This window comes from Tigriopus californicus, chromosome 1 (assembly GCF_007210705.1).
Source record: "Tigriopus californicus strain San Diego chromosome 1, Tcal_SD_v2.1, whole genome shotgun sequence".
In the NCBI taxonomy this organism is placed as follows: Eukaryota; Metazoa; Arthropoda; class Copepoda; order Harpacticoida; family Harpacticidae; genus Tigriopus; species Tigriopus californicus.
Window position 1 is genome coordinate 1,483,638 of NC_081440.1, and position 25,389 is coordinate 1,509,026.

The 25,389-nt window shown below is 42.9% G+C and overlaps 3 protein-coding genes across 3 annotated transcripts; 1 reads left to right on the forward strand and 2 right to left on the reverse strand.

Annotated features, from left to right (window-relative positions):
• Nucleotides 1-283: 283 nt before the first annotated feature.
• On the reverse strand, nt 284-2,415 carry LOC131881514 (tRNA (uracil-5-)-methyltransferase homolog A-like). The gene is made up of 4 exons (XM_059228777.1): nt 1,630-2,415; nt 1,295-1,568; nt 726-1,061; nt 284-656 (listed from the first exon to the last, which is right to left on the reverse strand). The coding sequence occupies exons 1-4, from the start codon at nt 2,413-2,415 to the stop codon at nt 316-318; spliced, it is 1,737 nt and encodes a 578-aa protein (XP_059084760.1). The 3' UTR covers nt 284-315.
• A 14-nt stretch (nt 2,416-2,429) lies between these two features.
• LOC131882401 (uncharacterized) lies at nt 2,430-4,035 on the reverse strand. Its single transcript, XM_059229915.1, has 4 exons — nt 3,613-4,035; nt 3,314-3,542; nt 2,943-3,247; nt 2,430-2,876 (listed from the first exon to the last, which is right to left on the reverse strand). The coding sequence occupies exons 1-4, from the start codon at nt 3,934-3,936 to the stop codon at nt 2,514-2,516; spliced, it is 1,221 nt and encodes a 406-aa protein (XP_059085898.1). The 5' UTR covers nt 3,937-4,035; the 3' UTR covers nt 2,430-2,513.
• A 5,356-nt stretch (nt 4,036-9,391) lies between these two features.
• Nucleotides 9,392-18,481, forward strand: LOC131880598 (activating transcription factor 7-interacting protein 1-like). The gene is made up of 6 exons (XM_059227636.1): nt 9,392-9,412; nt 9,950-11,582; nt 11,638-11,792; nt 13,495-13,740; nt 13,816-14,557; nt 17,993-18,481. Exons 2-6 carry the CDS (start codon nt 9,971-9,973, stop codon nt 18,259-18,261), a joined length of 3,024 nt encoding a protein of 1,007 aa, XP_059083619.1. The 5' UTR covers nt 9,392-9,412; nt 9,950-9,970; the 3' UTR covers nt 18,262-18,481.
• Nucleotides 18,482-25,389: the final 6,908 nt, after the last annotated feature.

Here is a 25,389-nt window from a genome sequence, read left to right on the forward strand (position 1 = left end):
GGGAAAGAATGGTTGCAAACAAAAATATTTGAATGTGGATTGATATTTCAGTGTACCTAAGAATGACTTTGATTTAGTGCACCAAAGTATTGAAATATTTCAATCACATAAGCTTAAATGTGATTGAATACGATTACAGCGCCAAATTACACATGTTTTCTCCTGGTGTTTTGATATTTGCGTTTTTGTCGAGTGTTATTTTCCTACGTAGTGAAAAATTCCCACCGTACAATACTGTCATCTTTTTCGTACACCTTGTCACCCCAAGGTCATCAGTAACGCGTTTATTCCAATTTCATCCACGCTCTTGTATTTTCACAATTCCTCTAAAATCAATTTGGTCATAGGAAATCGCTCAAAAATGAGAATTGTTTCAAAATGGTTGGTCTGAGGGAAAAGGTCCACAGGGATTACTTTGGTCGGGATGAAAGGATCTCCGGACAATGTCTTGGATGGAGGTCGGGTCAACATGTTGAAGTTCCCCATGGCAGCATTGGCATCGCAACTAATGTAGACCAATTTCTGGATCTTGGACGAACGAATGGCATGGACAGCCTTGGGATGAAGGCCAGCTCGAGGTGGATCTACAATTGCCACGGTATTTTCTGGCGAGGCGTGCTCTCGGCAAATGCGATCCAACAAATGTTCAGCTCGGCCTTAAACATTCACATAAAGATCATTCGTCAATCAAAGAAAAAATCATCTGTCTAAAATAAAGGCCTCACCAGCCATGAATTTGGCATTGGTCAATCCATTTTCTTTCACGTTCTGATTGGCATCATCCACTGCGGATTCAATGATGTCTACCCCGATCACTTTCTTACATCTGGTGGCCAAGCAAATTCCAATGGTTCCGGTACCACAACAGACGTCTAATACTGTGGAACTCTCTGGGTCCAGATTGACCAGATCCCCAATAGTTTTGAATAGGAGCTCGGCACCTTGGACATTAACTTGGAAAAACGCACCGGGGGAAATGGAGAACTTGGCACCCAAAACATCTTCTTGGAGTCGTTCTTGACCACTGATGTGAGTGTATAAGGGCCCATCTCGTTTGTTCCCTGACGATATAGGTGTCGATAGCATGAATCAAGGCAACAACTACATAAATCACATTAATTTTCAGCTGCGTACAACCCGCTAAGTAAAATGAAATCAGTGACCTAAAGGACCTGACCCAAATTTTAACAAATTTGTAACATTAGTAGCACGCAATGGGACTTTGCAAATGGGGCAGGAAATCATTTTACAGTTTGTATTTACGTCAAACATATACCCCAAAAACGATTCATACCTTTCTTCATTTGTTGCGTAAATTGCAGATAGACGGATACTATATTTGCTTTGTCGGGAGCGGCCGTCATTGCCTCCGAAAATTCCTGTCCTAAGGATATTTTTCTCGCATCTGTGAGATCGTCTCCACGGATCACTCCAATCACCATCACCTCATTTTTCCGATTGGACCGGACGGTGATGTGCTTCCAATAGCCTTCTTGGCTACAAATATTGTACGGTGGCAGCCCCGTTTTGGTCACAAAATCTTGAAACATTCTGGCCACTTGTTTCATCTGAAACGAAGCAAACAGAAATATCAAACCAAATCCACAGTTTATGAAAGGCCATGCTTACTTCATCCGACACTATTGGAATGTCGTCAACCGTGGCCACGTTAATAATCCCTGCCTTGTACTTTCCCAATCTGAATCCTACCAGGATCTCTTTCGTCTCCGGATTACTTCCCACTGTAAACTCACACTTATTCCGATATCCGGCAGTAACAGGTGACCGCAACACGGGTTCTACCACCGCAATATTGTCTTCTGTCAGGTTGAAATTGGGTATCTTGTACGCACTGAGACCCTTCATCACTTCCTGAGACAATCCTTTCATGAGCTCTGCACACTTTTCGAACTTTTTCTGCACTTGCTCCTCGTAGGGTAGGCCCGACAATGGACATACAGCTTCCATCAAACGCACCAAAGTGGGTCGCGTGTCCTCTGGTTCGTCGTCTTCTTTCTTCTTCAGAAAGGGATCCTTGGCCGCCTGAGCAATTTGGGCCTTCAATACTCGACCGCGATATTCCAGACCATCGAGTTTGTCGATAGCCTTATTTCGGTCCTCATCATTGGCAAAATTGATGTACATATATTTGTTTTTGGCTCCAGTGGGCTTGAGCTTATGGTAGTCGATGTCCCATTTCTTCAACATCTTCTTGATTTGACCAATGTGCATTCCCGCTGGGATATTGCTCAAATGGATCTTGAACATCTCCGAACTGAATTCAGATCTCTTGGACAGTTCAGTCTTGGCCTCTGTCGCTTTTTCCGGTTCTGCGTTGGCATTGTCCTTCTCAGCCATCATTTCCGGTTCTGCTTTGATGTCCGCTTCAGTGGTGGTGTTGGTTTTTTCAGCCATGGTTGAAAAATCTCTTCTGTAAGGGAAATGCAACTTTTTGAGGGTTCTTTCACATGAACGAGGAATATACAAGGTTGGGTATATTTCAGTGGGTTGGGTTATGAGCTCTGTTTAAACCGTTGAAGGATATCTTGATGAACACGATCCAGTGATGTTGGGTCATTGACCCCCGGAATCAATGGAAAAGGAAATATCGGATCTGCAGTTTTGGCTTTGGCTATGCGTTTTTTTTCCTTGCCAGTCTTGGACGTCTCAAGAACTTTGAATGATGCCTCTATTGAAGCCCAAGTGGGTTCGCGAGCTTCTAGCCTGGTAGATTGTCCCATCACATGAAAGATATTTTCAACCACTTGGGCCTTGATCTTGCCTATGGTTTTCGGTTGAATACGGCAACAACCACCAATGACGCATGCTCCCAATCGCATCCATTCTTCAATGTGAGTCAAAATATAATCCTCCATCTGAAATGAAAATACAAGATTATGCACCTCGGTTCAATCACTAACGCAACCAGGATCGGAAAGTACTTGGTCCCCACTCCAACATTTGTTGACGCCGTCCCAATTTTCGCCACTATTCGGGTATACGATGTAAGGCACTTTCGAGCCACCCAAGTTGACCTTATTAGCGACAGTGAGCAAAGGGCTAATAAACTCAGGTCGGGTACAATTCACCCCAATAGCTTTGAGCTTGAAACGGGAGGCCGGGTGGCTCAAGAGAGCTTGAACCACTTTCTCAAAGGGTTCACCTCGCGCAGTTTCTGTTTCATTTCGGCATTGAAAACTGATCCAACACTTGACGCCGGGAAATTTTTCAAACACATTCAAGATGGCTGTAATTGAAAATCAACGGGGGTTACTTTGTCTTCACTTGATCAAAACCCTTCAAGTGGACGCACCTAAAGCTTCGACCACCGAAGGTTGCGACTCCACGGCCATAATATCGACCCCAGCTTGAGCTAAGCCTTGAATTCGGTCGAAATGAAACGCCTCCAATTCCTCCGAGGACACGTGGTCCAGATAAGCACCGGTATATTCTGACCCATCACCAAGACAAGCGCCATAAGGACCCACAGATCCGGCCACTAGCGCCGATCCAAACGCCTGTCCTTTCACATTTTCAATAGCCTGAAACAAAGGATATCATTACTCAAAGAACAAACGGTATACTCACGGATGGACCCGTAATTTACTCTACCTTTCGAGCCAAATCAACGGCCTGCTTAAATAATTTCGGCGCATCTACATGGGGATGATCCAGTGACAAATGGCTCTTAAACATAGCTAGCGAGCATTGGTAAGTGTTAGTGGTAATGATCTGAGCCCCCGCGTTGAGAAACTCTTCATGAACCGCCCTCACAGCATCGGGTTGAGTGTGAGTGGCTCCCGCTCCCCATAATGGATCTTGGTCCACGGAGCGTTCGGGTAAGTGATTGGCCAGACAAGACGCCATCCCACCGTCCAGCACATAGAAGGAACCGGGTTCAAAACCCGGACCCAAGCGGTCGGACACCAGGTTCATCCTAAGCGGGTTGGGCTACAAAGTTCCAGAGGAAGATTCTGTTGTTTTTTTCCTGTCTCACGTGGTTAGAATTGTTTACGGCACTTCACTGAGTTTTGTTGACAATTTTCAGGGCTAGGTTTCTCAAGGTTTCTTTAATGGTATAATGGTTTAACGGGAAATGATATGAGGCAAGATTGATTGACTTTGAATTCCAATCATATTCTACACGGGATTCAAGGCAGTGGCGTGAGTGTCTTTTGATGCTCCCAGACGGCATACTAATGTCAGTTTGGCAACCCTGGAGCGGTCTGAACAAAATCAGCACATCCTAGATTCTTCACCGAAATGAGGAAAATGGAAGTTCCGAAGGTCTGGCCAGAGTCCGGGTAAAGGACGGCCTGTGGCTTAATCCGGGGCTTTGGTTGCTCCAAGTACTTAACGAAGTTCTCGATGTCCAGTATTTGACGGGTGAGTTACGATTTCTCTTCCTGATTCGGTATTATTCGCTTCCAGCTGGACCCACGATGAGGAGCCGTGATACAAGACGCTTTTGGAAGGAACATGTCAAGATTTGACGGCTGTAATTGCAGGCACGTTTCGAACCGTGCACTCTCCTTCAGTTTTGTGGTCTTGATTGACGAAATTAGATGATTTTACGGTAAATGTTTAGCATCGGAGAACATCTGAATATGGACTAGTAAAAACGAAGCGGGTCCCGAACATATCACATGGAAAGGTCACTTTGAATGAAAACCAAGTGTTTTGGTTAACGTCTTTACCATGTTCTTATTTGGGTGAGCTAGATTCACGCTGACGCATCATAAGGTTCTATGGATGCACTAATATTTGGAGAAACCACAAACTTATGCATGTATGGACTTTTAACGGATGCGAAAAATCCGTGTCGCCTGAACCTCATCTTATCCAAAATAAGCATTTAATCTGACCGAAATGAATTAACATGACCAAATTTCGTCCCAAACTCTGGCTTAAGGATCTCCAGAGTCTAGAAAAACCGACACAACTCTTGGAAATCTTGGAGCTCCAAGAATGTGATTCTCAGCTAGGTTTTCGAGACATTGTGGTAGGTTTGAAAAATGCTACTGCATGTAAGAGCACCAGTTTTAAGTCTTGAATACCAATGTTGCTAAGAGTTTGCTTGAATATGAAAAGGAATCAATAGGTGTAACTTTTGAAAAAGCTGAAGATCCAATTCCGGGAATCTTCGCCCTCTCGAGGACGTCGTTAAACTGTTTGATATAAAACTATGTAGTTGAAATCTATTTTAATCAGGATTTTTTTTAAAATTTTTATTCCGGACCTCATTGCCGCTACCAGGATTGGAATCCCAGCAGTTTACCCAGGAATGCACCGAAGGCGGGATTCGGACACACGCCCTCCAACTATGTCGTGCCTCTTTCGGGTACATTAGACCACTCGACTACCATGGTTCCCTAGAATGTGTCCTAGTATTATGGCCTGAATTCTGGAGCTCCGAGAAGAATGTAATCACAAAAGCTTTTAATAACTAGTTCCCAGAAATGCTTAAGTTGTTGTGGGTTTTTACTCCGTGAGATAACCCCAAATTCAGAAACTTAAGTTCCAAAACCACTCAGATTTAGACTTTTCTGAGCGCCCAGTCACGGACTTCTAGAGATATGGACTGCAAACGGAAGCAAAAATATCCTATCTCCTAAACCGCTCTTCTTATTCCAAATAAGCACTTCATACGACCACAAGATCTTGTTGAGTAGATGAACTCAGCCAAGTTTGAGCCCAAACCTATGCTTAGGGAACTCAGGAGACATGTTCAAAATTATGTAGTAAACACTAAGTAAAATTCAAATTTTTGGCTTGCTCATGGTGAACTACATAAGCTTTTGACAACATAACTTTTAAACGATCCAATTCACAAGTAAATGAAAAAAAAAATGATCTATTTTTATTGGAGGGATCGACTTTTCTTATTTTGTTACTTTGATTCGAGAAGTGGCTAAGAATGCCTATGACCAAGAGCAGGCCGATTTGGCGGGAAGCTCGTTCGCAGTCTATATTTCCAGAAGTCTGTGGCTTACGCAATCCTTTTCCATTACAAAGTCCCTGAACCTGAAAACAGAGAGTTCATTCCTTTCTGGAATTCACACGATTGACCAAAATTGATTACTACTAACTTTGCTGACCTACTAATTTAACTACTAATTTGTTTTTTCAAACTCTCCCAAGGGCACAACCCCCAGACGTGTTCTTTTAGGTGCGTTTAATTCATACGTTGCAAAGAATGTACGTACATTGATAAGTCAAGTGTTGCTCCAAAAGTCCAAAGTGACACCCCGAAAAAGTGCTGGATGAAAATGACCAATGGCGGCTTGAAGTCTCCCCCATTCGTCTCGTTTCTATTTTTACTCGTGAATATCCAGATGATCACTTGAAATCTCCAGGCGAATCAACGAGTAATGCCTTATCCCGTCTAATAATAGAAAAAACCATACTAGAAGACTTCATTGGGATATCACATGTTGATTTCTACAGTTAAAGTTTATTACGGCCTAGCAGAAAAATACTTTTATTCGAGTTTTTGTGAAGTTTTAACAAGATATAAATCAAGCCTAACCAGTTTTAAGGTCTCTTAGGGTAATAGGTGATAACAATTTGAGTTATGTTAACACTGAGGTTCCTAATTATCTTAACATGTTGAACTCAAGAGCATAAGGACTCAGCCGTTTTGAGCATGGGCCACTTGGCTGAGCTTAACTGGCTTTTGGCCTATTCATTTTTTCCCCGTAGAAGCCCTCTTTAAGAAATTTCATTTTACCCTCTCTCGTTTGTCTGATGAATATAAAGATGAATGTACGAATACAAACATTGAAAAAAATATCAAGAAGGCAGCGTAGAGTTTTCGAATTGGCACGAATCCAAGAATCCCCACAGTTTATTCGAATCCGATTCAAAGACGAAAAATTGGGCTCAATCCATCCTGACCCGACATGCTGGATTACACGCAAACCTCGTAACTTGATCTGAAAGCGTCTGTCTTTGACTTGCGTTTTGCACTTTCCATTGCATTTGAAAACATATGGTTAATTGGGTTCCAAATTATTAGTTTATGGCTTATGTTTTGTCCATGAATTCAACAATTTGAAAGTCAAGCGACGGATATACGTAAAGGCAATTGAAGAGGGCAAAATTGCTGTCCTAAAATATTTTGCAGTTTGACAAAGAAAACACCGCGAGAAGAATTTTGACAATATCCCGTGAATTTGGACAAGAACTTCTATTGAGTATGGTTCACTCAAGTTGACAAAAGTTTCTAATTTGCAAACCAACGTAACTAAGACGCGTCAAATAAGCAATAGAAAAAGGAGTAAGGGTAACAATAAAATTATGGAATGAGTTTCAAATTGCGCAGCAGAAGGGATGAGATAGAAAAAGAAATGAATAATGTCGTCAATTTGTGGGAAGTTTTTGGGACTGTGGAATACTTGAGAAAAGAAACATGAACTCATCCCATGTTGGGAATAGGTCTTGAATTAACATTTGTTGCTCTTGTAGACAATAGTACGGGTTGCTTGAAGCATGTCCAGGTCCTTTCATTTTCAGAGAGGTTTCCCCCCATTAATATGCAATGGTAAGAAATTGAATGCCCCTTTGACTTCAGAATTTTTCAATTTTTAAATAATAACAAAAAAGGGCAAGTCCTGATTCTTTTTCTGGCGGAAGGTTTTCACTTGACTCTTTACAACCTCTCTTAGAAGGCGTTAACGAAAACCTCGTGTATCTGCGAGGATTGCAATTGGTACAGCCGTCGAACCGATTTTGCTTGAGCAACAAGAAAACAATGATTTTCCTCTTAATCCCAAGATGCCGTGTGTAACTAAGTTTTTTATTATGTATAAGAAACACTGTTGTTTTATTATCAATGCCCATATACATGATCATACTGGCAGGACTAGTGTCTCATGACTAGTATCCCAAGTTTAAGAATTTGTTCCATGATTGCACATTTATTCAAAAAGTGCAAAGCCAAGAGGGCGCCACTCGCTGCTGAAGGCTCGGCCCGACCCGAGCGTTTGTGCTCGCCAGTGAACTTCAGTTTGCCTCTAGCTTGACTGGAATACAAGAGCGAAATTCGGAAGCTCCTGGGATTGGACAACTTTGCGGTGCGTGCAGCTGATTTAATTAATCGAGCTTTTAATGCTTAATATTCGAGGCCCGTCAAAGGCCAACAAATCACCTATTTGGTAAGTATAAGAGGCCGATATTTTCCTTGGCACATTTTCTCTGAGGTGCCCAGGGTCGGGGTTTTCTCGTTTTGTACTGACTTTAAGATAATAATACAAAAAAATCTGCTTCTGAGCGCAAGAGGTTAACAGAGTGTCAAATAGAACTGAGGGAGCGTCAAAAGTAAGTGTTGAGGTTTAATCAAAAAGCAAATCAGAGTGTGTTCACAAATTGATCATGAATTTGATATTGCCCAAAGTGCGATGGAACCAATTTTTATAGTCAAGCCAGACACCATAATGATAGTGTTGATTCAAAATCACAATTTCATGAAGTTTTGAACGTTTTCATTCTTTAGGACAGCTTCCTGGAGTTGTATACGACTCTGCGTGTTTCTGCCTGAGAGATAATTTTGTGACAGCTGGCAGCTGTTAACGCTCCGTAGAGTCATCCGGCATTATAAGCTTAGTTTTGTAAATTATTTGCCCACCCGATCTTGCTCCATTAATAATAGCTTCAACTAAATTTTATACGAAGGCTAGCAAGATGCCAACACCCATTTCATTGTCTAGCATTTTCTAATGAGTATTGACATAGATAACAGTTCATGTAAAGGGAGTAAAAACCTCAACGGACCTGAGACAAAAAGGACCTGAAAATGAAATTTTATTTCTGTAAACGATCTACTATGTAATGAAATATGTACTTTTAGCTAGTTTGATCAGGATATCTGAGCTAAAACAAGTTGAGACCGTTTTGAGTGGTGCTCGCTCATTGGTCGTTCCTTTCCTCTGTTAGCAAGAGGCAAGAGGGAAGGAAGGAACGAGGGTGGACGGGGAGCAAGAGGATCGACAACAACGACGTCCGTGTCATCCTTCTCCTCCTTCACCGCCACCTTCACCACCATCGCTATCAACACCGGCATGATAGCATTGCAGTACTTGCCTAGCCACTCTAACACTAGCACTTCTATCTTTCTCTTTAGTACTCTGTTCTTCTACGGAGCTGAGTTGGGAGTGCAGGAACATCGATGCGGCGAGAAATTGCTGTTCCCTAAGCTCTTCTTGGAGTGTGTGAGTGTACGCATTTGAGTTGTGGTTGTGCTAGGGACAGGGAATCAACCGGGTTTAGTCTGCTGATGAATACTGGCTGTGTTCGTTTATTAAATCGTGCTAGTAAGGATGAATTACAAGTGTTAGTGCTCCTGAATCAGAACATCAACCATTGGTGAGTTCCCTTTGTTCCACAACAACACTTGGCATTATTCAGACTGAGAGTAAGATCATTTTGCCTCTACATTTTAATTTTCTTTTTTTTTCATTTATGATTGTTTGGTTGTCAGGATAAAGTTGGGCCTGGATTCTTGATTCCATATTATATGTACATAAAAAAACGGCTTGCCCGAGAGGAATAGAAAGAATCGTTTTAGGAAGACCTAAAAATTGCAACTGTAGAGACAAAAACAAGAGTAAAACGTATTCTGAAACGATTTAAAACGGTGTACATTTTAGTCAAAAAATTCTTGCATGCATTACGCATATTATTGCCATGGGCATGAGATAGCGAGGCAATTGCTCATTATCTGAAAGAAAAGAAATTGCCAGATGTAATTTCAGCTTATGACGAGTCACCATTCTAAATCTTGTCGAATATATTTTATCCTTATTTCGATTGGCCGTGTGTCTTTGTACTAGGGACGAAATTGCAAGCTATTGCATCCATCTGTAGCTCATGATAAAGAAAATGTTTGACACGATGGAAAAAAGATAACAATCCGCGAAAGTTTCTACCCCCATCGTCTCCATTTCTGTAGGTTCATGATCAATCAACAGGAATGAAACAGATTCAGCCTGTAGACGTAGCAATGGCTTCACCAGCGGTTGCCTCACCCGTCAAAGACGATTTTGAGAGCAATCTGGATTTGGAGCTTGAAAAATTGGATGGTTGTCCTTTGGATCAAGAAGAATTTCAATCCAATCTCTCAAGTCGGGAAAAATCTCCGGAGGGAAATGGTGTTTCAGGGAACTCGAACCAAGATCATTTGGAAGATTCTCCAAACACAAACAATGACTTTGATAATAATGGGAATACTGACGAGGAAAGCACGGGAATCCAGGATGGATCCAAGTTAGAGAGCGGCAGCAAAACAATTAATATGGGAGAAGCTGATGATCATGATGAAGGAGACGAAGAAGATGACGAAGATGATGTAGATGAAGAGGATGATGACGAAGATCAGGATGTTGATAGTTTGTTGAAAGAGGTCTCTGAATTGGTCGATAGCGATTCCGACTCGAAGGATGAGACCAGGAACACAGAGGCCCGACCTCCACCGAATGTAGAGGAGGAGGAAAACGAAGCGGCCATGTTGCTCCTTGAGGATTCACAAAGCCCGCAACCGGCCATGGATTTGGATGAGGCGACTACTTCCCAATTGCTTGAGGAGGAGGATGACGAAATGACCTCTGATTTCATCGCTGCAGAGGCTGATTTGGGTGAAACATCGGATTTGACCTCGCTTAACACAACTGAAGTACTGAACTCTGAAGAGACCACCAAAAACAAGCCATCCAACTCGGAATTTGACAAGAGTGCCGTTGTTGAACTTGGGGGAAAAAGCAAGGATGGGTCAGCCGTAGTGGATACGCCAATCCACGCTGAAAAAGAGTCCTCTCCTGAGACAAGGTCTAAACCTACGACAGAGACTCAATCAATTGAAACATCCCCCAATGCCGTAGGTACACTTAAAGATATTGCCAAAGTGAGTCCACACTTAGAATCGCAATCAATCAGCAATCCTATTGTTCGAGATTCAAGTATTCCCGCTACCAATGAGGAATCCTTGGAGACCACGCCTACAGAACATGAATCAAGTTCCAAAGATCCTCCATACTTGAGCTCAGAATATTGTGCCACTAAATTGGACGAGGACTGTATTGAACTATCTGATGCTGACAAGCCGGACAGGTCGAGCGAGTCCAAACCACATAAGGTGGCTGAAATTAGCACAACCGGATCGAAGCTCTTGGAAGAGAAAGTCGTACTCCATAGTGAAGACTCCGAAATTAAAGAATCATCTGATCCCGTTAAAAATGGCCAGAATGACACCCATGTAGCCGTTGCTGATGAAATTAGTAAAACTATTGACAATGGAAAAATTGAGCCCATGGACGTTTCACCCATTGTCGAGGAGACTGCCGACTTGGCAACAAACAAAAAACCGTCGACTCTTACAAAAGAAGACAAGGACGACTCTCGGACTAAAAAAGATCGGGATGTTTCCAGCCCTACAAGCAATCAACCGCAAGCGCAAACCAAAGATGAATCCGATGGCAAAGCTTCGAATGGAATCACTTTCTTGGATGATGCATTAGATGCTCTTCATGGAATTGCCCAATCCAATCGTAAACTATTAGACGACGAGTCCCCCACCAAAAGACCCAGAGGTAAGGCTTCAAACTCATTCTTCTTGCTTTCGATCTCCCAACTTTGATATTTTAGCACTAGATTCGGAATTAGATGAGACAATAGTGCCGGCAAAGAAAGTCAAAATCGGCGAATCAGACGAGCCCTCAACTCATCAAAATGGTGACGACGAAACATCCGCTAAAGCAGCCAGAAAACTCCAGAAGGTTGTGAAGCGAATGTCTAGACCGGTAAGAATCAATGCAGTTCAACCACTGTCGGATATTTTTGGTTTTCACAATATTTCTCAAGGCTAATTTTTTTGAGCGGAAGGTCGTCGATGAATGACAATTTCATAGATGAAATACTGAGTTATGTTAGGAAAAGTAATTACAAAATATTGTTCCGTGATTTCTGACAGTGTCATGCCACTCTGACCCGTTACCAAGCTATCAATCTTTTGGATGGAATGGTAATGAACTTACAACTTATTTTTTATAACTTATCGATTTTTGCCTAAGGGTGACCGGAAAATATTCTTGTGATCATTTGCAAGATAACGCCTTTCGTTGCTTTTCATGCATCCATTCATTACTTGGCGCTCACAAAGTGAAAGCTCGATGTTGTTAAAATACTGTCCGAACGATATGAATAATTCTTCGAAAAAGGTCAATCATCTGTTACTAGCTTCCACACACTTGCTCACGCTGATGGCCACCCTGATTGACCGAAATCATTTTTTCGCTTTTTCGCCCGAATCAACGGTTTTCCGGTCTTGAGACTCGGCACTAACATAGGTTTTTTCAAACTACAATTTTTCAGCTCATTCCAAACTTTCCAAGACCATGAATTATTCTCGAAAATCGCATTTATTCAATACAACCAGAGGGCGCTTGCGTCGCTTCTTCATCTTCTGGCCATGTTCAGCTCTTTTTCCTTCATAAAAGTACTGTCGTTCCTTCTCCAAACGAAGGGCTGCTCGCTCCAAGCCCACAGACAAGGTGTGGGTGAGCGATACAGGCAGTTCAGCTGGGTCTTACAACGAAAACCGCGTAGAACCTTGAATCAGCTGCTTTTGGACTTTAATATGTTACACTTGTAAAATTGTAAAAATAGATCAAGCAGTTTTGTTTTTTTGTCATTTCGATCTGCCTATGTTTTAGGCACTTGAAACTTTCAATGAATTGATGTAGACAAGTTGGTCATTTAATGGTTGGACTGAGTTCACACCAACTGTTGGTTGTTCTATCTTCGTTCTCGGTTATTCAGAACGCTCCTCTCCTCGCAAAATATACGTTTGTAGGCGTATGTAATTTGTAAGAGTGGCGACCTTTTCAGTGACCTTTTGGCTACTACGCCCTCAAAAGTATGTTTATTCTGGTGTTTTGCGATTTAGTACTGATAGCCTGAAATGATCACATCTGAAACTTGGCACAGATGAAAATTAAACTTGTAATTGCACTTGTAAAAAAAGGCGCTTTCCACAATTTTAGTTTGTTAGTCGATGGTATGCTGCTGCAACATGCAGCTGTTAGCCGACGTCATCCAAACCCCTGATTGGTTCAGCAGGTTTACTCAATTTTTTTTTAAATTTCTATTGACTTCGTTTTTTATCTATCCCTGATAAGCTCGCGAAATTATCACTTTTAAAGTGATGCATTGGAAATTTACAAGTGCCTTTACTTCACATGTGTGGAATATCATATTCTTAGGCATGTTTAAATTTTTAGCCTTCGAGACTTAAGATAAGGGACATTCAAACAGTCCCTTGCATCAGAAATTGGTCATCTGTAGCTTTCGAGTTTGCTCGATTTCTTGAAACCGAAGGCTCGCAGATGAACTCTGCAGAGGGAAGAAGAAAAAAAAAAGTGAATAAAAGGGCGGTGTAGAAGGTTGCGTGATTCTATGCTTGGTTGTTCCGTTGGGTTATCGTCCCTTCCAATTATTTTTTAGGAAATCGAGGATTTGGTCACGGAAATCATGGTTGAGGTCCTTTCTGGCCGGTCAGAGATCGGTAAGCTTCGTCAGAAGTGTGACTCCTACGACGAGAATCTGGAGCTGTGGAAACGCAAAGCCACAGCTCTACAAAAACAGTGTCAAGATCTTAACACAGTGATGCGGAAGTACATCACAGATGTTAAAAATCGACCGCAAGACAAGTTTACTCCAATCAAAATTACCAGATCTGTCGGGCTACAGGTATACTTAAATGCGCTCTTTACTCGCAATTCATAATTCTAATGCTTCAATGGCAACGTAAACTCTCTCATTCAGGTTGTGGGTGATCGGAAGCGTTTATCTATTAATGGGGCCCCAACTAGCGTGATTAATATGTCGCCTTTGAAGCAGATGGGAACAACGAAAAAGACGCATCAAAGCACATCTTCAGTCATGCCGCGAGTAACTAACAACCTCGCCATCGCACCCGGGGTTTCCAATCCAAAAGTTCCGATGCGTTATCCTCTTCCCCAAGCAACAGGTGGCTCTAACATCCTAACATTAAGAAAAGTACCAATGATAGGTTCCTCCAATCCTGGCCCCAAATCCAAGACCGCAATCGGCACAGCCGTGGCTCCAAAGTCATTGCTACACCCTGTTTCGTCTCAACCTAACAAGGTCGTGGTCTCCAGTCAGGTGACCCCAACCACTGTATCTCAAGCGCCAATTCCACAGAGACCTCCAACGAGCGCGCCGAAAGCATCGAATGACGTTATTGATGTAGTTGATCTCTCAGATGAGGATGAAAAGCCAAGTCCTCAGGCCCCGGTTAATAAACCCCTCCGGGTGGTGCCGTTTAATCGCTTGCAAAATCCGCAAGCCTCACGGCCCACGTCGCAAAATGGGACGTCGATGAATAGTAGACCTTTGGGTAATCAGCCCCCGTCGCTTTTTAGCTTGAATGGACATCCGGCACCACTTCCAGCTTTACCGCTGTCTCAGCACAAGCTGCAAACCCAAACGGGTGCAAAGGCAATTCCTCCCAAGCCCTCACTTAAGATCTCCAAATTAAAGTCAGGTGAGAAATTCGGAATCTTTTCAAGCTTAGGCCAATCTTATTGATTAAGTTTCTCACTACTAGCTAGTACTAGAAAGGATGCATGTGAAACTGCAAATTAGTAGCCGAACTTCTAACCAATTCTAGGTTTTGTGACAAAATAATATTTGAAATCAATGCGACGAAATTCAGTAATATGGGTGACGGTTCCCACAATTGTGATGAGAACAACTTGAAGCGAACGTCGATGTACTTACGCAGGAGGAGTCTTAATGATGCACTTCCTGAGCTACTCGTACTTCTCTAAAAACCCGAAAGAGAGCTACAAATGCCCAGAGAAGTCGAAGAGGGGGATCCTAAGCAGAATTGAATTACAAAAAGAGATGTTCATACTTGATCAAAGTTAATGCAAAGTGAAGATTTATGTTCCTGAGGGAAGCACGACCAATAGGCGTTGTTTATTATTTCGTGTACCCTTGACCACAAGTGTCGTAATTTTCAATCAACCTTCACAAACTTGTGGGGAATCCTTTCGTTAGTTTCCCCGAAGTCCTTATCTTTGGGAAAAGAAATTGTCCGTTTTGCCAAACTGACTCGGAAAGGTTGTAGAGGGCTCTGCTCATTAGTTAAATGCTATTTTGCAACTACGAGGCGCCCCCTAATCAAATGCGGAAGTAGCGGGTGAGCATGTCGGGCAGGAATAATTGGTATTTTTCTGTAATTTTGGCCAAGACAATGGACCACTTTTGGTAAATCCTTGATAAAACAGCAAGCCATTAGAGCCAACCCTTGCTTGGTCACAAGACACGAAAGTAAAAAGGTGATTCACAGCGCCCCAATCAGTTCCTGGCTGGCTGAGTTGCTTGATCCGGAGAAGTATGGAAAGCCACATTGGTCTCATCCATTGTAACAATGGAATACAGAGAGACATTCTCAAGATTGGCCAACAAAAATGCACATTACACATATGGCATTGGATCCCACCCTTTCCTTGTTCTTCAAAAAGCTGCTTTGAAAATCAGGACCCATCTTGCAATCCGTTTTGCAGGGCCAAAAACCTCCTGTAAGCACTCATCTGAAAATTCCATCAGGCACCTGAAAGTCCTTAAAAGATCTTCTCCACACTGGCCCACCTGCCCTTTTCCAAAAAGTCTTCACAACGTCAATCAATGCTTCCATCTTTTTATCCATTTGGGACTTTGGGTCAGCCATGTCTTTGCTGACATTAGCATAAGCCAATATCCTCTAAACCCTCAACCCTTTTAGGCATAGCTCATCATCTCCATGAGCAGCTTGATGTAAGCTGAGTGTAAAAAGGTCATGCGAACGCTTCAAAAGCGACTGAGCAAGAGTCGTCGAAATCTATCATTGAATTCAACAATAATGTAAGTTTTCGTTCTCTGGATACGATGGCCATATAGGCATGCACTTTTATACATCTTACGGATTGACACGAGCGAGAGTCGCAATAAAGATTATTTCCATCATTTGAAAATATGCCCAATACCAGGGCCAAAGGTATAAAAAGAATATCAATCATCGCCTCCAGCGTGCGTGCTCAGCAACTTGTATCGAATTCGGTATGGGGGCGCCTGCTACCAACTTCTAACTGGCAAAAGTCCACGCGCGCTGGCGATTCTTTAACGATGGCTTCAAATTGAAATTTAAGAACATGTTAACCCTTATCTGTTGACTAACGATCCTATCCGACCTTTGTCTGTTGGTCTATTTTTCTTTGGCCCCGAGGTTTCACCACGTCAAACGTCTTGTTTATGCCAAAGGCCTAGAAAACGAGTTGAAACATGACGCTGATTTGGCCCCGTACATAAGCTATTCGCTTGGAAGGAAGATCAAAAGAAGAGAATCTATTGGCATCCTTCAGAATTCATCCCATTCTTAGTGCGATTGTTCTTCGTACAACATCCAGACGATTGAGCCCCCCTAATGACGTCAAAGCAATGATTGCCCTTTGTCAGCCTTCATGAATGCATTGGCAATTAGCTCGATGAAACCGTTGAAGCAATTCAAGATTGAGCATTTGGAGATTTGGAAAGTCATAAACCCACCGAGAATGGATTTATACGCCACATTTATAGAATGTTTGAATCCTGGAGAACATGATTGGGTGCTCTTTTGGCCTTCCCGGATTCGGAAACTTGATTCTTGGAAGGCAATTAAATACTTCCGTTCCACTTGGAAGCAAGTTCTGAGCCAATTGGAACAACTGGTGGTCATAATCCATGATAATGAAATCTCCAATACGCGATGGTTTGCTTGGAAACGGAAAATATAGGGACTCCAAATCAGCTTGCTTCTCACGGCATGTCTCTTCTTTCTCCTCCACTTTAGGATCACGCACAGGGCGGGCAAATTAATTAAGTTGCAATCCCCCTTTTAAGTAGAAAGTTCTTGTCGACTCAATTGTGTGGGGTGACTTGGCTCAAATTGCAACTCACCCAAGCACAAGTTTGCCAATAGCTTTCCAGTGACTTTTTTGTTGGTCATACCAATGAAAGTTGTCGCAACTGCAATATTGATATGTATGAGAAAGCCAAACCAATGGGTTTTCGTCAACGAGTTGTTTCAAAACATTCTTTTGCAAGAGTACAAACCCCACTTGAAAGATTTACAGCCTTGAAGAGGCCCGAAGCTTCAAATCGAACCATTGGAATCCATTGAATGAAGGAAGGAGAGAAACGTGAATGTTCTTCACCAAGTCCTTGGAGGAAAAAGTGGACTCCGTTCTTCGTTCCTCAAGGGTGGATAAATGCGGACAGAAAGGTCTCGAAAGTTTTCCTCTCCTCCTGCTCCTCTTCCTCGCTCGTCTCGTCGACTGTGTGCATTGATGTGCTAAAAATTCTTGTGGAGTGTTTATTGGCGATAGGACTCGTTTTCTGCACTCAACTTCAAGCACAAGTGGCATTCCTAAGGCATCGTCATTCCGATAATTTCATCAATAGTTATCTTGTTGGGCCCGTCTCACCCTTGGCTCCAATTCATGGTTCCAATTCTTAGAACCTAAAAAAGCCTCTTGTCGTCGCTCGAGGAGAATCCTCTCATTTATGTCTTATAACAACTTATAACAGGAGGTCAGCACTTCATGATCTATCATCAGGAAATTAGAAAACCTGGTCGCTCGTCTTAAAGATTGAGCCCATTAGCGTCGAATGAGGGGCTTCTTATGGCCGTCTTCAAGACCTTGTTAGGATCCGTCGGGAGGACTTGAATCGTTAACTTTTGACCTTCGACGTCGAGAGACGAAGGGGCCAGGAAAAGAAAATTCATACCAGAATCCGAAGTATTCCAAGATTGACCAGGTTTAGTTGAGGCGCGGAGTCCTTCTCGCCCAAACGAGTCGTAGTTCAGTGAATTGTAAAACGGCAGAATGAAGGCCAAACACAGCTTTTTGACGTCATTGATCTGAGTGTCTTTTTCTTCTCTTCCTTCTCTCTTTAGGCATAGTTTTGTCATGGAACGTGGACCTTGTGCCCACGATCCACGCGGATATCACATTTTACCAGATATTTGCCTACCAAGAAGGCAACGCAGCGCCTTCATCCAGTCTGTGGAAGAAGGTTGGGGATGTCAGGGCTCTACCTTTGCCCATGGCTTGTACCCTAACCCAGTTCCAAAAAGGCCATAAGTATCATTTTGCTGTTCGAGCCTTGGATGCACATCAACGTCTGGGTACCTTCAGCGATCCTCAATCAATCCAGTTGTCCTGAGCTTTGAGACAAGACCCGATCCAATTCATGGGTCACATCATTTGACTCGTTTTGTGTGCGTTAAGTTCGCTCCTATCAAGGGCGAGCATGGTTTGAGGAGGACACAAATGTGTCCCACTCACCCCTCTTTTTGAAGCAAGTGAATCTAGAACAAATGCATTGGGATTTTGAAAAAAAATAGAGATGAACATTGAAAATGTAAACCGACGCACGCAAAAGAGACCAATTTCGTTACCTTTTTTTTACTTTGAGGGAATTGAGGGGATAAGTATGGACGGGTCTTTTATCAATAACCTAGGTAAATTGAATTTCCTTCACTACTCGAACCACAGACTTTGAACCCCTAATTGCGTATTTCGAGAGAGGCAGAACAGTTCACCAGGGCTTAAGCATAAGGGTTTTATGTCTGTGAGTGGAAATTCTTTTATCTTGTAAAGGCTGAAGGTAATTTGGGGTTTTCTTCCTCGATGTTCCAAGGTGGTTTTAGCGCGTCTGGTGCCACCCATACGCTGAGAGCTCTGGCACACAAACACATCCTTTGGCAGAAGCTCATAAAAATGAAATATTGCCCGCGAACATAAAAAAGAGTTGGATTGGCAAAGGGTCTTTATACCTTCATCCAAACACGTGGTGAGTCCAATTTTCCCCCGAACCCCACCGTCGAATGGATCACTTTGAAGTTATGGAACTTTAATCGAACCTTACTACTTGGAGCCCACCTGAGATGAAGATCATTCCGGGAATTATTAGGCTATTCTGGGCACACCGACAAATGAAATGGAGACTAAATCATTTTCTGGAACTACGCGAACTCTTTCCCATTTGCACTAGCTCACAAAATAACCACCATGAATCGAAAGGAGACTAGGAGCGACGAACGTAAGTAAGTTCCCTTAACCCCTTTCCTCTCCAATAGAATTGGGCAAGTCTGGATGGCATGTTTTCTTTTGAAGAAAGCGAAACACAGACTCGCCAACCCTAGCCCTCATTCTCCTGATCAAGACAAGTCTGCAATTACGGCACGTTGGTTTGTGCATAAGAGCAAGACTGAAATAACGACTGAAAACTTTGAAAACAGAGACTCGCCTCCTCCGAAGTGCCATTTATGTCCCTCCTCATGGAGGCTAGCTAGAGCAACAGGTTGGTCCATTCCGTACTGGGCATTTCATTTTCCTGGTCCTGTTGGTGTCTGGAATCTACCTTTGGGGTGTGTTTGAAGCCTACAAAACCACAAAGTCTTGAAGAGAGGCAGTTAATGAATGAATCGTATTATAAACAGGCCTTGTTTTACTAATTGAAAATTTGGCAACTTGAGGTTAATAAACACTGCATTCTAAGCGAATACGATCGTATGTCGAATGTTCTCTTTGAGAAAGTGGACAAGCAGAGGTCGACTACAATGAATGCGGCTTATGACACCTAAGAAAGCTAAAGTCTTGAACAATGAAGGCTACGCCAAACCAATGCAAGGAGTGGTAATATTTCGTTATAGCACCACGCACTAATTTAAACATATTTTCTATAAAGAAAGCTGAAATGGAAACCGAAATTACGACCAAAAGGTCATTCGATCCAATAATAAAAAGCTTTGCATTATACGCTCGAGCAATTGCAAACAAATGAAAGTAGTTGTAATAGGCGAAGACTCCTCTATCATAGCTGCAGTCTAGACTTTCCATTTTGCTATCTCCTTGTGATTCTGCTAATGGAACTTTTTCGTTCCCAGACCCACAATGATCTGGCTTACCTTCGAAACACATCCCTTACGTGTATCTTTTTTAGTTTCCTTATCTTCATTTTCATAACAAAAGCTCAAGTAGTATTGATAATAGAACATAAATCAACATTCAGGGCTGTCAGGTGAGATTACCTTCAGATCACGAGGTATGAACGGTAGTATGAACCCATGCCACCATGAGAAAAAAGTCTTACGTTATTATTCGCCTTGCCTTTAAGACCGTTCTGCTACACTCTACTTAAGAAATGTATCATTCTACGCTTTTCAGTAAATGAAACATTGCACAATTTCCATGAGCAGATCTGCTTATCAGACGAGCGTATGAATCAAAACGATTGAGTACATTCTTGTTCACGGTGCTTGCAAGTTGAATTTTTCGTCAGAAAAACTAATATCACCCAGGGGATCGCGTTTCGAGACCAGCAAACCATGAGGAGTAAGTTTGCTTGTGGTGGCGTACAGCCTTAACGTACAAAAAGTGCGAGAAATAATCCCAAATCTCTTTATTAAAGTAAGACTGCGTTCTTTGGTAATGTGGGTTAAGTGGTAAATAAGGAATGGAACATGTGTTCCATCCCCATACATGCTTAAAATTCTCACTCAAATTGCTACTCTGGTTCAAGCCAACAATGAAAATGATTAATATATCTTTTTGAGCAAGTTTGCAAAGACTCAAAATTAGGCCTCCAACATGTTTTTGAAAGCTGGATGAAGAAGGTGCATAAGGGGATTGTTGTGCACGGTGACTATGTCAAAAAATGTTGGAAATCGAGTTTTTTGATATCGCTAAGTTTTTGAGAAAATTTAGCAATCCCGATTTGTTTGGTACCACCCCCGTAAATGAATTATATTGTTTTTAGTCTATGCGTCACCGAGAAGAGGGATGTTCTTTTTTTGTCCTTGTTTTCAATATTCGCTTTCCGAAATGATTGAGTTTTCCCACACCATTGAAGCTGGAATTACCGCATGCCGGTCGATTCTGGTTCAGATGACCTTGATCTCTACGAAAACATCAAACCATTCAAAACTGATGATACTTCAGGTCCTGTCAGTATTGTAACATATGAGAGGAAAGTTTGATGATAACATAAGTTGTTAACCTTCTTACATAAAGATGGAAGAAGATAAATCGGTAAGAAGCAGGAGAGAGAAACTCACTTTCAGCTATGTTCCCGAGGCAACTACCGTTCCTCATGGAGAAAAAGGCGAGTTTGAGGCTTATCTTGCTTTCCTCCTTTCTTCATTAGGAAGGGACAAATTGTTTATATATAAAATGCAAGGGGAAAAGACTGCACAATAAAGCAGATCTTGAATGCACCTTAATTAATTCGGTAAAATCTATTTGACTCTTGCAACTGCCCGTGCTAAAAGCTGTTAAAATTATGTTCCATAATATTTTAGGTCAACGCCATTGAATGAGTCAATCTTGGATGGGAAATATTCTATATTGAATAATGATATTCAGCACGTCCCCGGTAAGGAGGATTTAGAGCTGATATTACATGATAATTGAACGTTCGACAAGTCGTATGACTAGCCATAGGTACTGTACAGTATCTACCATAGAGCGCTTAGGAAAACGTCAGCTTTGAGAATGATAGATATTCAAGGATGGTCGCTCAAACATTGTATGACATTCTCGCACATTTCTCATAAAATGAGTTTCAAAGTAACGAACTACAATAATTTCCTTACGAAGTAATTGCCAAAAAGTAAAATAAGGAAGTATGAATTAATCACAGTGGTTGATGATGCTACTTTGAAAGCACGCTTACCGTGCATAGTAGCAGATGATGGACATGTTAGTCTTTAATTACCACGTTAGCCTGCTTAGTCCACGCATTGTTATATTTTTTGTGCAACTCGGTTCGACAAACTTCGGCGTTTAATTCTCTAGAGTTAATACGTCATGTTTGCAGTCACTCGTTACTTTCAAATTTTCGAGGAGACCGAGAAGAAGTTGCCTCAGTGGCACCATATGGGCAGAAGCAACAGCTTTGAGTTCTTTCCCTTTCAAAACAAAACATTGGACATTGAAGAAAGTTCTACGTAAAGGTAGAAGACGTGGCATTGTGGTTACTGGTAGAGCAATACCCTATCATGATAGAGGTCCTTGGTTCAATTCTCCTCCGCGACCTTTCTCTACCTAAAAGCAACTTTTATAGACATTAACCATTCCCACAGTCTGTTGTATATGCTTCGTGACCAACTTTATTGCTGACTAGTACACATTTATAAACATGGCTAGAATTAACATTATTATGAAAAGAGCATGAGCACCTTGCTCATCACCGGGATATCATATCTCCCTCACACAGGGGGGGAGTCATCCGGGGTCACGAGGCCGTCCCAACAAAGGAATCCCGAGGCCGTCCCAACACAGGAATCACGGGGCCGTCCCAACACAGGAATCACGGGGCCGTCCCAACACAGGAATCACGGGGCCATCCCAACACAGGAATCACGGGGCCATCCCAACACAGGAATCACGGGGCCGTCCCAACACAGGAATCACGGGGCCATCCAACACAGGAATCACGGGGCCATCCCAACACAGGAATCACGGGGCCGTCCCAACACAGGAATCACGGGGCCGTCCCAACACAGGAATCACGGGGCATCCCAACACAGGAATCACGGGCCATCCCACACAGGAACACGGGCCATCCAGGAACACGGGCCATCCAGGAACACGGGCCATCAGAACACGGGCCATGGAACACGGGCCATCCAGGAACACGGGCCATCCAGGAACACGGGCCATCCAGGAACACGGGCCATCCAGGAACATAGGCCATCCAGGAACACGGGCCATCCAGGAACACGGGCCATCCAGGAACACACTCCACGGGGTCACGAGGCCATCCAAGGTTACAGGCCATCCAAGGTTACAGGCCATCCAAGGTTACAGGCCATCCAAGGTTACAGGCCATCCAAGGTTACAGGCCATCCAAGGTTACAGGCCATCCAGGCGGATCATGGTGCCAACCAGGCAGGTCACGGTGCCAACCGGGTGGGTCACGGTGTCAACCGGGTCACGAGACGTCTGGGAGAGGGTCTTTAGCCGTTGCCTCCACGCTCCAATCCCCTCCGCGGGGAGAGCCACACACCTTGATCAATCCCCTCCACGGGGAGAGCCACTCAGGAGGCCTCAGCCGGACTACCGACTGCGCCATGATGTATACGCTTCGTGACTGACGTTATTGCTGACTAGTACACATTTATGTACATGACTAGAATTAACATTATTATTAAAAGAGCATGAGCAACATGCTCATCACCGGGATATCACACAGTCGGGGGAGTAACAAAATACAGATGGAAACAAAATGGACTATGTGACGGCTGCTTTTGGTGACCGGGCGAGTCTCACCCCAACCGACCCTAATACCCACCCATCAATTAATAAAGCGGGCACAACTGATGTACATTTGCCAATTCTGTTTGTTTAATTCATTCAATAAGAGTATCATCGTCATCGAAAGGGTGCTGAAATGGTTAACGAAATCACTATGTGGATACATGAATGTGCCTTACGAGGATTGGCAAAGCTAGATACTTTCGAGCTCTGAAGATTGAGATTCGACCTACGTCTGTTCCGCCAATATTATCTTGAGGACAGCGGCCCTGGTCCAAACTGGCTGGCACTAACTCCACTAGCACCTTGTTTACAAGACGGACAAGTCAAAAATTATTGTGTCTCTTCCCTCTTGTGAAAACGTATGCCAAAACAAATTCGTTTTTCGTTCGAACTTGACCAACGTGGAGTTTCCTACCACTGACAATGAGGGAAGGTCCTATCTTGGCTGAGTTTTCCCTGCACATCAACCTACTCATGTTCCAAGATTTTTTGAAATATTGGCAGATTAGCTGATGACACTTCAGCGTACGATTCATGTAAGGTCTAGACTTTAATTCATTTCATTTTATGTTTGTCGCCAATACTCTTCTTCCATCCTTTGGGTAGTTTCAGTGGCATACACAACTAACAATACTGACGTTGTCTGACGACGCGTCATTTTCTTCACTCATGAATGGTCAAACCCCAACGTGGTCTTCTTGGGATTAATGCATTACATTCAAGGTCAAGTGGTTTGCCAATGAATATGAAAATGAAAAATACATGCATATTCGTTTAATATGGAATTGCGACCACGTAGGTCTCGTACAACACAAATGATTTGTTAAATCGATTCCCTCATTAGACTGGGCCGTGTTGTCCTTGAAACATTTTCTGTCACAAGTGCTGAGGTTGCCCTGGATCATTTTTATCTTGCCCGTCATTTGCTAAATTGAGATGTAACAGTTTGGGAAAATGGAGTCCAGCTTTGTTTCTTTGATAAGCCATTTCATCAGTGTATTATTCCAGCCAGCTACAAGTGTTTAAACGAAACAGGATCTTAGCTCTACGACCCCAAGCATGGTGTGGTGCTCTTCGATAGAAACTCACTTTCCATGGCATGTGCTAGCATGAGAACATTCCCAAGGATGAAGGGTCAATATTTGGACTGGAAGCATACTAACCTTCACCTCCAGTGCGCAACGTGGTCTGAAGTTTTGTTCCGACGGGTTCACCTCGATCTTGTTGGTTTCAAATTTCACGGTTCAATGGCTGTCTCACTAGTGTCAAGACAAAGTATGAGAACCTTCCCACCACCACCACCACCATTACCTCACGATCGCTGGGGAAGGCCACCACACAAGAGGGTCTGAAGTCTGGTGGGGGAGGGCGTACCGTAGAAGAAGGCTCTTTGTAATTAATTCAACCCAATGTAATTGCTTCCTCGCCACTTGACACCCACAGCGACAATCTAATCAAGGACTCAACTTGTAATGCTGCCTCATGCGAAAGACTTTGCGTTTGTTTCATTAGAAATCAAGTAGTGCGAGCTGTCTCAGTCTGCTGCAGTGGCTCTAGCCTCAAAACCTAGTTTTCGGATTTGATCTCCATTTCTAGTGGTGTAGCTTACAAGGGTACTAAGAAAGCTTGAGGTGCAATCCTAATAATAGCCTCTTCACTTGTATCCTTAGGGGTCTGGATTGATTGATGGAGACATGCTACAGTACTATTATTTTAATAACTTGGGCTGTTCGGGTGACACGTCATATTTGGCTCGAGTCTCAATTTGTTTATCCAAACGGACATTGATTTCACTCGGATCAAGATTTATGGACCCATGGTTGTTCTCAGAAAGCAGGGAGCCAATTCCGAATCATTGGCTGAAGATGACATGGGAAAAAGAGAGGCGAGGTGTCAAGTTTGGCAAACATAAGTGCATGCATATTTGTGTCACTGGCGAGAGAAAACGAAAAGTTATCTCCGACTCGTTCGATTGGAAATAAAGCTGCCGAAGCCCGCATCCATTGACTACTATCGACAATGACTCAAT

Bases quoted from the DNA above. Each gene is read 5' to 3' on its own strand.
- LOC131881514 (XM_059228777.1), bottom strand. From the start codon at position 2,415: ATGGCTGAAAAAACCAACACCACCACTGAAGCGGACATCAAAGCAGAA. The intron at 1,569-1,629 runs GTAAGCATGGCC...GCTTCGTTTCAG, and splicing joins TTCCAATAGTGTCGGATGAA to ATGAAACAAGTGGCCAGAAT. The intron at 1,062-1,294 runs GTATGAATCGTT...CTATATCGTCAG, and splicing joins TACGCAACAAATGAAGAAAG to GGAACAAACGAGATGGGCCC.
- LOC131882401 (XM_059229915.1), bottom strand. From the start codon at position 3,936: ATGAACCTGGTGTCCGACCGCTTGGGTCCGGGTTTTGAACCCGGTTCC. The intron at 3,543-3,612 runs GTAGAGTAAATT...CCTTTGTTTCAG, and splicing joins CCGTTGATTTGGCTCGAAAG to GCTATTGAAAATGTGAAAGG. The intron at 3,248-3,313 runs GTGCGTCCACTT...TTTCAATTACAG, and splicing joins TTCGGTGGTCGAAGCTTTAG to CCATCTTGAATGTGTTTGAA.
- LOC131880598 (XM_059227636.1), top strand. From the start codon at position 9,971: ATGAAACAGATTCAGCCTGTAGACGTAGCAATGGCTTCACCAGCGGTT. The intron at 11,583-11,637 runs GTAAGGCTTCAA...TTGATATTTTAG, and splicing joins CCCCACCAAAAGACCCAGAG to CACTAGATTCGGAATTAGAT. The intron at 13,741-13,815 runs GTATACTTAAAT...TCTCTCATTCAG, and splicing joins CCAGATCTGTCGGGCTACAG to GTTGTGGGTGATCGGAAGCG.